The sequence below is a fragment of the Neophocaena asiaeorientalis genome, unplaced genomic scaffold, assembly GCF_003031525.2.
Source record: "Neophocaena asiaeorientalis asiaeorientalis breed wild unplaced genomic scaffold, Neophocaena_asiaeorientalis_V1.1 scaffold9, whole genome shotgun sequence".
NCBI classification, from domain to species: domain Eukaryota; kingdom Metazoa; phylum Chordata; class Mammalia; order Artiodactyla; family Phocoenidae; genus Neophocaena; species Neophocaena asiaeorientalis.
The window spans coordinates 3,164,164-3,177,858 of NW_020171825.1; the positions used below are offsets into that span (position 1 = coordinate 3,164,164).

Genomic DNA, 13,695 nt, shown 5'->3' on the forward strand with positions numbered 1-13,695 from the left:
AATTCTAATCCTGGGATGGTAAAAAGGAAATGACTCTACTGTAATATTCTAATTTTACAATGCAGCAAAACCAAGTTTCCTTTTCAGGAAAAAACTCTGGGCTATAAAAAGTGACTCACAGCTATTAGGCTCTGTACCTTGGAGGAGCTTTCAATTACAATTATGGTCTCTGGAGGTATCGAACTGGGGAAGGAGGTGTTTGGGGAAGAAGGAATTGGTGGCAGACTCCAGAAATCACTTATTGGGACAAACATCATTGGATGTATTTCCTGGTTTCAGCTCCACAGTGCCAATCTGTTGTGGGTCATTATCTATGTGTTAGCAACTGGCAATCTACCTCTACCTTAGATTGGGCTTTTAGGGCAACTTACTGTGAGGAGAAAATGTGCAAACGATCAGCTGGGTCTCTTAAAAGTGATCACTTAAATGATACAGAAATATGAAATAATAATAGTAAAAAAAAAAAAGTAACTTATTCGCTTTGGGTAGTACAAATAACCACACTTTCCCCATTTTTCTTCTCAGTCTTAAAATGCACCATGCCACATAAAAATAAGTAATGAAATGGCTATCCCAAAATGAAAAGGCCATCTAGTGCAGCATTTCTGTACGTTGAGGGAAAAGAAATGCCTGATCAGAAAGGACCCAAAAGTAGGCTAATGAGGTAGATATGGTGCAGGTTCTGTGAAGCCAAAATATTTATTGTTGTATAACTCTTAAAACGTCCAATAAAGGACTATTCAAGAGTCTGTTGTCCATTAAAGGACACTGGCTCCTAAAGCCTGGATAATGAAGGTGCCTTTAAATGATTAAGGTACTAAAGTTTTCAATGCTTTATCTGATGTAGAACTTCTTCATAGATAATTAGTAAGTCAAAAGTGTTTAGGAGTATTTTAGAAGTAGTTTTGTAAATAGTTTTTTCTGCTGTTGTTGCTTGTTTGCCTTTTATTGCTCTGTGATTAATAATAAAAGGTGGCTTTGAAATAATGAAAAAATTAAAAAATTAAAAAAAAATAAAATGCACCATGCCTTCTAGCCTAATGCAATGTATAAAGTCTCCTCTAGGTACCTTACAAATGTCAAGTTCTATCCTTGGCCATATTCATTTCTAATTTCTATTCCTGGACATTCACTTCTACCTCTCTATACACTACCCAGCAGGGTTCATCTACTCTCCAAATGTGAATTATATAGATGATTTCGAGTCTTTACACTCGTACATAAACTGAACTTTCAGGCTTTAGTCCGGTATTCTAATTGCTTATTAGGTGCATCTATCTGGATGATTACCATCTCCAAAGCCAAAATAATCTCCCCCAGCTATTCCTCTCTAATTCTATTCGCTCATGTTCAAAATGTCAAGGTTACTTTTGACCTTTTCCTCTCCTTCTTCCACTAAGTTTGACTGATTCATTCTTTACAACATTATTTGCATCCATTCTTTCCATGCTAATTCAGAATCTTTATACTTCATGTAGAAATGAGATTATGACAATACAACTCTTTCTTCTGACTCTGGTCTATTACCACTAAGCCATCTATCATATCACCACCATATTTCTATTTTTGTAACAATTCTGATCATGGTCCTTGACTGCAAGAGCAAGTCCAAAGTCTTTAACCTTCCGTAATTTAGCTTTATGTATTTTACCTCTTCTCACACTTCTATATAAATTCCTGGTTTGGCCAACCTGGTCTATTTAACAGCCAATGAACCTACCCTATGCATTTCCCATGCCATGTCCTCCATCTGGAAGACACCATGCTTCTGATTCTTAAAGTCTGTTATTAAATTTTACCTCTTCCCTGGTCGCCCCTAGTAGATAGAAGTACTCTCACAGAATGTTAGAGTGGAAGGGAGATCGTCTACTCCAGCTGCAAAATGGGCTTTAAAGAGTCACCTCCTCCATCTATAAAATTCAAATGCTTGGGGAAACTGAGGCCACTAACATAATTTTCTCTTTGAACACTAATTTTTTTCAACACATTTTTCTTGATTGGTTCCTATGTGCCAGGAGCCATTCTAGCCACGTGGGATTACAGTTTAATAAGAAAGACGGACTGTACTTAAATTAAACTCTGATGAGCACTACCAGAGGAGGGGAAACACAGGGTGCCACCGATGTCTGAAACATGAGTGGTTGAGGGAAGGGGTGAGGCACGAGGTTAATACACTGTGGGAAGACAGGATGGAATAAAGTCAGTTTGGGAAGATGAGGAAGGCTTCCCTGAGGAGGAAATCTTCTAAGCAGGGGCCAAAAAGTAGGAATTAACTCTGCAAAAGGTGGGTGATTTCTGCATGTAGAAGGAAAGCCCAAAGACAGGCACTTTCGTGGAACTAAAAGAAGGTCGGGGTGCTGGAATCCAAGGGGCGAGGAAGGTCGCCAGAGGTGAAGGTGGAAAGGCAGGGAGGGATAAGAGCATTGCTGGGCCTGGGAAGGTCATGTTGAAGATTTCTGGGCGTTATCCTAAGAATAGGCATTGGGTTGCATGTTCCAAGGTCAGGACCACGGCTTACCCTGGGAGGAATGGGAGAAGCAACTATGAAATTAGAAAGAACTTGAGTTTTATTTCAATTGAAACATTTTCTGTATCCTTGTCACTCTTCCCTATGTGTCCGATCTCATCCAAAGTCAATTTAAAAAAAGAAAGCATGTGAATTTATAAAAACCACCATTTTAGCTAGCCTGCTTGGCTTGGACAGGAGCCTGTGTATGTACAGCTATTCTGTGCTTTTCAAAAGTTGCTTCGTGACACTTCAATTTTAGGAAAGACCTACGTTAGTACCTGTTTTTGATAACCAAAAGAAATAAGATGATTTTTGCTTTTATGAAAAAAGGCAAAAAGTGAAAATCGCGTCCAGCACTTGGTTTGCTGTGAGCAGTTGAGAGGTAGCACGTACCCCATCAGGGAGAGAGGCACCTCCAAGTTCCTTCCCCAGGAACCACACTCAGCACCTCAGCATCAACCTGCCATAGCTTTGAACTGTGTCTGTAAGCGCTTTACCTAGATTTTTTTTTTTTGCGCATCTGTAAGCAAGATGTGTCCTAAGGTAATTGCTTCTTCACTTTATGCCATTTTGGCTTAGGAAAGGTTTCATAGGAACTCTCTACTTTCAGATAGCAGGGGGGAACCTGTATATGGATGTCCGTGAACCTACAGACACTTAAGGGAGTAGGGACCTGTTTTATACTTTTTATAAGCAAAACATTCCATACAAGAACAATCCAGGGAAAAGCTCCATTTCACTCTCAGCTGTGCATTGGTGCTACAGTTAAAGTTAAATGTTCATTCTCTTGCCCTTTCCCATAAGATCTTTAATAAGAGAAAATATTTTAAGAGAATACCAACAAAATTTTTCCAAGGATTGTTTTAGTCACCACTGCTTTTTTAGTATCATCTTGTCTATACTAGGTAATGACTTTCAAAATGCAATCAAATTTATTTCCTCTCAAATTACATTTATATCAAGGATAAAATTTTAAGCAGACAGGGTGACAAAGTTAAAGAACAGCCGGAATTTTGAAGCAAGTTTTGTGTTCAAGGTATTGTGTTGGACACCTTAAAACGTATTATCTCATTTTATCCTAACGAAGACTCTTGAGAGGTGCATGCTATATTCTAATGCACAGACAAGGAAGATGGAGCTCAGAGAAGCAAGCATTTCCCCCAAATATATACACCTTAGACCTACACTGTCCAATATGGTAGCCTGGAGCCACATGTGGCTGTTGAGCAACTGAAATACAGCTAGTCTGAACTGAGATGTGCACTAAGTGTAAACTGAACACCAGATTTTGAAAATTTAGTATGAAAACTATTAAAGTATCTCAATTTATGAATACTGATTACACGTTGAAATGACAATATTTTAGATAGAGTAGGTTAAATAAAATATATTATTAAAATTAATTTTACCTGCTTCACACTTTTTACAAAAAATCAGCTAGTAGACATTTCAAAATTACACACATGGCCCACAACTATATTTGAATTGAAGAGCGTGACCCTAGACCAAAGGCTGGATTGCTGACTTTGCCAATAAACATCAAGGTCAAAGGCAGCATGGTATAGAAGAAAAGAATACGTGGATTCATGCAGATCTTGGTTTAAATCTCCTCTCCACCAATGACTAATTTGGGGCGAAATATCAACCCTCCCTGCACTTCACTTATGTCATCTGCATTATGGTGATATTAAATATCCCCAAACAACTGTTGTATAGAATATGTAAAGCAGTAACTGGCAGAGGGGAGGGAACAACTACGAATACCTCCCACAGCAACTGATTAATTTAAAAACTGATTCCCAAAAAGAGAAGAAAATTCATTTATTTGAAAATCCCATTTTATTCTCTTTAAGTGGGAAAAGTTAAAGAACCAACACATTGAATGCCTGCTTTACCATAATATGTGCATGACATATACTGTATTGTAAAATACATAGTATACACAGATTCCTTCTTTCTTTCAACGTTGTTTATAATATGCTATAGGCCGGGAGGCCAGATGATGAGATTAGGGTGAAGTAAAAAATACCAGGACACAGAAGGGCCCAGGCAGTTCTTAAGGACACAATGGATGAATTCCAGTGAAAGAGTTTATGAGCTACATACACCTCAGCTGGTCTTTTCAACTTTTACATCAGGAACTGAGACTAGGGAGTAAATGACATCTGGGCAAATAGAATTTTACTCATTTTTTTTCTTCCTGGGTCACAGTGCAAACAAATAAATTGTTCCAATACACTACGTTTACACTAACTCATTATTAGTAATCTCTACTAAATCATAAGAAACTACAAAATCATATGGACTACACTATCCAATGACATTTTACCATATTCTGTCCGCTAGGCTTGTGTCAAGAAGTTCGCCCTGGGCATGTGACTTTTATCAATGCACGTATTATCTGTATATGTTTAAATATAAAGGGTGGAGGAGTTGGGGCATTTACTTTATTATTTGATGTATGTATATGGCCTAAGATTGATGTGTGACAATGTGTTAGATTGCCCTGTTTTGTATGTTTTTTTTTAAGTAGTATGAAAGGGGAATTAAAGATTTGAGCCACTTGAATGTAGCCTCTTAAATATCAGATACTTAGTAAATTTAACACCAAAAGTGTTCCTATGTTAACTATTACAATTAACTTTCAAGAAAATGAGACTGAAGAAGAAGCTATCAGATTCACAGATCTCAGAACACCATGAGAGGCTATAAAAATATCCACTTTATTCTAGTTTGAAATTTAATGGAAGAAGTAACATACCAAATTTTAGGTTAGCTATTAAAGTGCATATTCAGTGAATTAAGTGGGGAGAGCTTCAGGAGAGGGCCTCCCCTTTGATCTCATACGTGGCATTAAAAATCTGCTTCTTCTAGTGAATTTTTGAGCAACCCCTGAATATATGTGACTTGGTATTTGCTCTTTCAAAGTGAGTAGACTCAAACTGACTAAAAATGAGACTACGTCTACAGTACACTTACAACTAGTTTTCAGCAAATGTCTACAAATTTAGGGTTATAGGTAGAATTGGGTAAGAAAAACAAAATTACACTAAATCAAAATTATTAGCAATTATTAACTAATAATAAGAATCAGACAAAGCAGTAACACGTAAACAGTAATTAGAAAAATTTGCTAAACCTTTGAACTGAGATATTACACTTCTGATGCTTGAAATTATAGGAAAAAATATACTCAATCAACTTAAGAGAAAACAAATATCATAAGCCATTTATGCTACCAGCCATATTTCCAAAATGCACACTTTAGAAAAAAGAGTTCATATCAGGAAAGAGCTTATTTGCATTAACTTTAAATTAGCTAATATCTGAGTCACACCTTTGAAGAAACTTGCATTATTTCCAGGAATGCCTTTTTCCCTCCCTTTTCTTTCTTTCTTTTTTTGTTTTTGAGGGGAATAAGGCAGCTAGACTAAAAAGAAAAAAAAAAGTCGCATTCTTTAATGTGAATGGTATATTTGTGCTTCTATATACTATCTCAATCCAACTGAGCCATGTCTTCAAATAATTTGATAATCTGTCTTTAAAGTTTCATCTTAATTGGAGAGTTCATTTTTGTAAAACGCCTTGGCACCATTCAATCTTTTATGAAACGAGAAAGGTCTCTTTCCTTTGGACTTGACATTTTTAACCACGTACGTGTGAGCAATTTTTGCTGTCAAATACTGCAAAGGTAGGTTTTCTGTTTGTTGTTCAATCTGAAAATGTCTCCACTATATGCACAGCTGCCCTCTTCCCAGCAGAAACCTACCCGCCCCTCTCCCCCCGCTGCAAGTTTTAAACTTTGTTTCCTTTGGGGTTCTGCACAAGCGCTACTAGTAATATCCAAGAGACAAAGAGCTGTGCTGTGGGTTCACGGGATGCCAAATTTGAGTTGTGAAACAAAGCACTCAAATTTGAGATTCAAGATGAGGAGGAAGATGCTGGTAAAAAAAAAAAAAAAAAATTATCATAAAGCGTAAGATCGCAGAGCCATCTCCCTAGACATCTCCTCCTGCCCACGGCCACCCCAGAGCGCGCGGGAGGGAGTTCTGGCCCCGGGACAGGGGCTGCCGGCCGCACCGCAAAGCCCGCTGCCCGCGCCCCCGGCCCTCTCACCGCTTCACTCGGATGATCTGGTCCCGCATGGGCTTGATGTCCTGGAAGCTCTGCTGGTTGACGAGGCTGTAGACGAGGATGAAGCCCTGGCCGTTCTTGATGTACAGGTCCCGCATGGACGCGAACTGCTCGGTGCCCGCCGTGTCCAGGATCTCCAGCACCGACGGCGACGAGTCCACCTCGATCTCCTTGCGGTAGAAGTCCTCGATGGTGGGGTCGTATTTCTCGATGAAGGTGCCGGTCACGAACTGCACAGTCAGGGCGGATTTGCCGACCCCGCCCGAGCCCAGCACCACCACTTTGTACTCGCGCATCGTCCCTCCGCGGCCGCCGCCGCCGCCGCTGCCCGCGACATAGAAAAACGCGCGCGCGCGCGCTCCCAGGAAGCTCGGCGCGGCGCGGAAGCCTCCGCCCGCGTTTAGATAAACAGCCACCTGGGTTACCCAACAACACCCCACCCCGTCTGCCCCGTTGAACCCCGGGGCTTGCGTACTGAGCATGCGCAGTTCTTCCTCCTGCGACGGGAGCCGCTTCTACTTGAGAACGCCACGGTCAGAATTTGGCGGAGGCAAGATGTTGGAGGGGCCAGAGCAATCTCCGGGCTTTAACATGAGGCGGGGAGAAGATACTGGCAAGGTCCAGAAGGAGGCCTTCGCATGAGGGCCTTGCTGGGCACCACCCAGTCTGTCAGCATTCTTGAGAGCTTTGGTTTTATCTTGTATAAACATAAGAAGCTTTAAGGGAGGAGCATAAATACAACGAAATGCAGCTTTGTTTTAAGCGTCAGGACACTGAGGGGGAAGTGACTGACCCCCATCCAGCCCACTGCCCGAGGCGGCGAAGGCCAGAAACCGCGGAAGCCGCGCCCACGCTCTGTGACGTCGCCGGGGGTCCCTCCCACCTTCCCCAGCCCCGCCCTTCTTCAGTGCCTGATAAAAGTCGAGCTCTTCCCACGCCCTGTCAGCTACGGGCGCCTGGAAAACCGGGAGAGCGGATTCCCCCGCAGCAGCCGGAAGGCCCGGGGACACCTCATAGCAACAGCCAGCCGGGGCATCTAGTAGGAAGCTGGGATTCATTTCAGCCAACCAGCCCGCGCTTTTGGACCCCGTGGTATCATTCTCGACCAATAGAGAGCCGCTTCATGCCACGTGACACTGACCCATCAGCCAATGGAGGAAAACTCTAGTCGCAGGCTCAGCCATCCCATCTGCCACTGTTGGCCAGGCTGGGCGTTTGCCCCTGCGCACACTCTGCCAGCCAATCATAGGTGAGCTGAAGAAAGACGGAGACTTGCGCTGAGCCAACCAGAATTCGCGGTTTCCTTGCCACCAAGGGCCGGTAGTATGGAGAAGGGGAAGAGCTGGTGGGGTCTGGGAGGGGTCAGTGATTGAGGGGTGGGTCCCGGCACCCTATTCGGGCAAAGAAACGGGATGTGTTGCGGGCGAGAGTGATGGATTTCACTTTTAACGTCGTCTCCGTGGCATTCTGCCTAAATGATAGACACGGAAATAGTGCTGAGGGATGTGGGCTGAAAAGTGGGGTGAACTGACAAAACAGGGACTCTTTAGGGTGAGAAAATGTCGGGTCCTTAGACATACAGCAGCAGTTGCATGGGTCCTCTATGCGTGCCTCCTAAAACGTTTTTAACAACTCAGTTTTGAAACTTACTGTTCTCTCTGTGGCATTAGATCTTAATTACACACTCTCTCCCACCCATAACGTCAAATTTAGGAGAAGTTATGTCCCTAAATATTCCTGGATTATATTTTGCAATAACTGGTAATTGGATTTACCTTCCATAAGCTATGTCCTTCTCGAACTAGTCTACACCCATCCATTACCATCTCACATTTCTTGGGAATAATAAGTTTCTATAGTTCTAACTAAGGTTTGATCATGGCATACCTCTTCAGCCTTCCTCTTCCGCACAAGGTCATCATGTAGAGAGAATTTTGGTCTGAGTTCATCAATAAAACAGATGTTCTTTTATCATCGTGTTTTTGGTCAATTATCAAACTACTACAAAGATGTACTCAGCTTTAGCAGTGTCCTACAGCCCTATCGCTCCATTATCTTAAAATGAATAACTTACCCTTGCATTATCTTGCTATAGCGTAACACACCAAGTTTTTGCTTAAAATAATTGCGGGCAAGTGTCCTGTCAAAATATGTGGTAAAATATGTCAATCATTATTTCTTGATTCCTTATCAAAATATGAGTGTTACATTTGAGCCACCAGAATCAACAGTGAAGGCAGATGGCAAAAGAACTAAGAATCAAGAGGAAATTTTTAGGAGAATTGAAACCAAAGAGCATCTGATACCTCATTTTAAGCTAGTAATGTGAATAAGTGAATTACAATTAAGAGCGTACATGGATTTGAAGTGAAGCTTCATATCTGAGCATGTTTCAAGAGGATTTTGTTGGTGAATACAGTGTTGAACTAGCATTTTAGAAGTCTCATATACTGTGTAAAACTTACGTGCTTTTTGTGGTTTCTTTAGTAACAGCTACACTTCTTTCACGGAAAAGACATACTGTCTCTTTTAAGATCCAACTTTTGTATTGTAGTCATAAGAAATCCCTAGGTTTGTCAGGGGTTGAATAGAGCCAAGAAGCATCAAACTTCCTCTCTTTGTATGGATCATTACAACCTGTGTAGTACCTTGTATGACAGTGGAACTGAAAAACCATTCACTTTGCAAGAAGTAAAGGCCCAGTGACTTTTTTTGTTTTGTTGTAAGAAATTTGCATTGGGATTGTGGGTCCAGAATGTATCTTTAAACAACTGCTTTCATTTCTTAGGTCCCCAAAAGTTGAGAAGCTCTGGACTGGAGTGCATCTGATAGAAGTTGTCACAAAAAAATAGTGAGTCGGTGCCCAGTTACTCCACTTAGCATAATAGAGAGAGGACAGGTTTTTAAAGATATTTCTCAGTTTATTTTCCCTGACCTTTCATCAGTGCCAACTTTCTTGATAAGGAGAAGTGTAGAGACTGCAGCTCTTGGAGTAGTGTAGCTCATTTATGTTTCTCCTAATGACAGGCCTCAATTTTCATTCTCAGTGCTACCATAAAGGTAGATTTTTAATCAATAAGACTCAAAAAAACCATGTTAAGTAGGAGCGTATTTTCCTACCTATTCTGTCTTGGTAGTGACCTGATTTGAGGCTCTATGTGAAAGAGAAGAATTAGCTGCTAAAAGAAAGGATGTTGGGATGTGCAGAGAATTTTGAAGATTTGGGTGGGAATTGGGTGTGTATCTCCTGATCTCTTAATTGTGTTCATTGCTATGCTAGCATGAACTATCTATTCTGAGAGTGATTTTAGAAATAAAATGTCTCCATTCATTTGTTTGTGGGAAAGACAAAATAAAAATGAGATAAAATAAAATTGAATTTTCCCCAAGAGCTGTAAATCTGTATGATAGTGAAAGCTTAACAGTGTACACTGACACTTAAGGGTCTCTTTAGCTTCAGAAGTACATTCATTGCTGGGAGAAAAAAAGAAAAGAGAAAAACTTCATTTCTCCTCTCCCCTCTGAATCTGAGAATTATCTCACCTATGCCCACATATCCTCAACTGTCACACTTGTGTTACCATGGAAACCCAGCTCCTTTCTTTGCTTCAGTGAAAGATGTTGGAAAAGGTGGGATGAAGTGGGAAATACACTGAATTCTGGGACTTTCTGACAATAGCAAGAAGCAAGTATGCAAGGAATTTAATGTAAACAAGTTAGTAGAGGGCATTCGTAATCTGACCAGTGCTTTTCTTGGCTATAAGACCCTGATTCCTTTTGCTTCCTATAAAAGCCTACATATCTCTGATTAACCATAAAGGGGAAGGACAAGTCAAATACATTTAGCACCTATGAAATGCTACTGGTAATTATAAAGAGAGCAGAAAACATTTTCTTGGCCTCTCAGGCTCCTAATACAGTTGAGAAACAGAAGTATATATGAAGAGTGGAAAGGAAGGGGCAAAATAAATGTGTGTCTCTTTTGAAAATGTGATACGTCTCAGCACTTTAGAAAAGAAAAAGAATTAGAATGCAGAAATTGAGTATGTAAAGAAATCAATGAAAAAAACCTTCTGATAGAGAAAAGAAATTTTTCTTTTTTTAAAAAATTAATTTATTTTTGGCTGCATTGGGTCTTTGTTGCTGCGTATGGGCTTTCTCTAGTTGTGGCAAGTGGGGGCTACACTTCATTCTGGTGCGCGGGCTTCTCATGGTGGTGGCTTCTCTTGTTGCTGAGCATGGGCTCTAGGAGCGTGGACTTCAGTAGTTGCAGCACATGGGCTCAGTAGTTGTGGCTCATGGGCTCTAGAGTGCAGGCTCAGTAGTTGTGGCGCACGGGCTTAATTGCTCTGTGGCATGTGGGATCTTCCCGGACCAGGGCTTGAACCTGTGTCCCCTGCATTGGCAGGTGGATTCTTAACCACTGTGCCACTAGGGAACTCCCAAGAACAGAAATTTTTCAATAGGCAATTTTCAGCAGAAAAAAAAAAATCCATGAAGGAAAGGCTTAATGATTAAAATATAGGGGAGGAAAAAAAAAAAAGAAAAACCCTGAAGAATCTTAAGAGCTTGAAGGTCCTGAGGAAAATAGCTCTAGTGTAATTTTTTGAATATAGAAGACCAGTCACAGTGTTGCTTGCATACCCTGCAGTTTCCCTTTACTTTTGGGAAATAAAAAAAAAAAAGGGATGAATCAGGATTGATCATTGATGGTAGCGCGTTCCGTTCTGTACATAGTTCAGAAGTAGGCGCATGACTCAGTTCTTGCCATTGGTCTGGGAAGAAGGCTGCTGGGCTGGGGGATTTCTGGGATTCTGACAAGAATGAGTTAATATCCCCACTTTTGACATCATTTGCTTCCTGCTTTGCTCATTGAAATATCAGTATGTGGCCACCACCTTTGGGCTGTGATGCCTCATGGGTGAGTTTGAAAACCAACAAGCTTTGGATGGTTAAGAAGGAAGGGAAGAACCTAGTCCTGGATGACAACATTGAATGTCAAACCTATGTTGGAAATGCCCACCTTTGGACCGGGTTAAGTAAACAGCTAGTGTCCTTTGTTTTATGTTTGTTAGTTTAAGTCTGCTAGGTTTTCTGCATCTTGCAGGCAAATACATCTCAACTGTTACACAGAGTGTTAGGGATTTGAGACAAAATGGTGTTTAAAAAGATCAGCAAGCATTTATGAGCACTTTCATTCTACTAATGAACTGCATGGTATTTCCAAGACATTATAATATTTATTGAGCACTTACTATGTTTATTATTCTAGGCCCCAAGGATACAACAATAGACAGATAGCCAAAAGAGCTTGAATTCTAGGAGGAGGTACAGACGTTATAAACAGAAGAGGCAGGCATTAAGCAACTGATTACACATTTACATTATGTAATAACAGCTATAACTAATGCTAATAAGGAGGAAAAAAATCAGGAATTACAAGGGTGTGTAATAAAATAAAATATAAATAATAGAATATTACAAAATATATAACTAAATAACTGAATAACATTACAGAAACACTTTTCCAAGTACACGGTAATAGTATGTATCATTTATACATGAATTCCTAGAGGTCAAGAGAAACATAATAACCTGGAGTGGGTTTGGTCAGGGAAAGCTGTCTGAGAAAATTAATATGGAGCCATGTTTTGAAGGAAGTGGCCAAAGAATAGACTAGGTGGGGCAGAAGATGAGAGAGCAAAAGAAGAAAGCAGGAATGAGGTAGAGTGAAATAAGGGGAATACAGAATCACTTGATTCCTTAATTCCCTCTAGCAACGCCATTGTAGGGACAACTATCAGGGAAAAAATCAGAAGCCAGAAGTCTCAAAGCAAGATTATAAAAAGTATGAAAATAATATAGGAAAAAGCAATACAGAAGAAGAAGTAGAAGAGTACAAAGGTACATTTGAACTTAAGGCATTATTCAAAATAATAATTTATAATGTGGGTGTCATGAAAAAATTGTCATAAGGGGTAATTATGGACTTGAGGACATCATGAAAGAGGGATTCACACTTTCACAAATAGAAGCAGGAAGAAAAATGAAGAGTAGCAAAAAATGAAAATAAACAGGAAAACAATTTTTGCTTATAGTTATTTTTTTCATGGTAGCTGTTATTGACATGCATTATGTAAAAATGAATGGGATTTGATTGAAAAGAAAAATTTCGACAGACCAGTAATATATAAAGATAGTCTTTTGGTAAATAATGTAACTTAAAATGTTTTTTGTAGAGTGCCTTTTTGTACCTTGCCATAGAAAAATCTTTTCAATAAAGTATCTGCAAGGAATAATAAATTATAGCTTAGTGATGCGTTTTGGAAGTAAAGAAACACACAGATGTACCAAATGTAGTAGTATAGCAGCAATAAATAACCTGTAATAAAAATCAGAAGTTTGTCAGACATTACGTGGTTTTTGGTCAAATATAATTGTAGTAATTTTTCTAATGCTATTTTCTGTACAAATATAAGAACATTTTAAAATTAAGCTACAGTAGTCATATGAATATCTTGATATTCATAATAATGTAACTAATTTTTTACATTAGTTACATTATTATGAATAATAAAAATGTTTTGCCGTTTCCAAATCACTTTCCCACATATCCAAGAAGCTTTTTGTTTTTAAAAAAAAATTTAAAAATAATTAGGAGCAACTCTACTAATATGTGATATGAAGATGCTGAACTAGCCTTACTGCTCCTTCCTCCTAGATGGCTGGAGTAATATGGAGGTGAAACACCCTGCAATGAAGAAGACTATGGGAAAACCCAGGAATGAGGGTTTTTTGTCGTTTTGAAATTGTCTGGGACTAGAAGAGGGTAGTGGGGATGTGGGCCTGGGGCAATAAGCAGCCAGCCACACTGTGGGAGAATAAAGCAGGGAAAGAACTGTTGAAAATCTGCTAGTACTTCTCCTTTCCGCTGCCTTGGGAAAATCAGTGCCTGCCCCTGCATGCATTGTGACTCTGAGCTCTGGGCCATGTAGACTCCATAAGGAAATCAGGGCCGCACAGAAGCATTTGCCCACCAACGCCTCCTTCTC

The 13,695-nt window shown here is 40.0% G+C and overlaps 1 protein-coding gene and 1 long non-coding RNA gene across 4 annotated transcripts in view; one reads left to right on the forward strand and one right to left on the reverse strand.

The window, feature by feature from the left end:
• Nucleotides 1–7,771, reverse strand: part of RAP2A (RAP2A, member of RAS oncogene family) — a 49,872-nt gene extending 42,101 nt beyond the window's left edge. For 2 of the 3 annotated variants that reach the window (XR_003002500.1, XM_024739666.1), the window contains exon 1: nucleotides 6,626–6,994. Coding sequence is in view for 2 of the 3 variants with exons in the window: in XM_024739666.1 (XP_024595434.1) it covers nucleotides 6,626–6,939 (314 nt within the window). In the remaining variant the exon portion in view is untranslated. Of the gene's footprint in view, nucleotides 1–6,625; nucleotides 6,995–7,118 lie in introns of those variants that run through there. The other variant, XM_024739677.1, reaches the window with a different exon arrangement.
• Nucleotides 7,772–7,810: 39 nt separating this feature from the next.
• Nucleotides 7,811–13,472, forward strand: LOC112396128 (uncharacterized). The gene is made up of 3 exons (XR_003002504.1): nucleotides 7,811–7,892; nucleotides 9,432–9,494; nucleotides 13,365–13,472. It is a non-coding gene; the product is annotated as an uncharacterized LOC112396128 (long non-coding RNA).
• The last annotated feature ends 223 nt before the right edge of the window (nucleotides 13,473–13,695 follow it).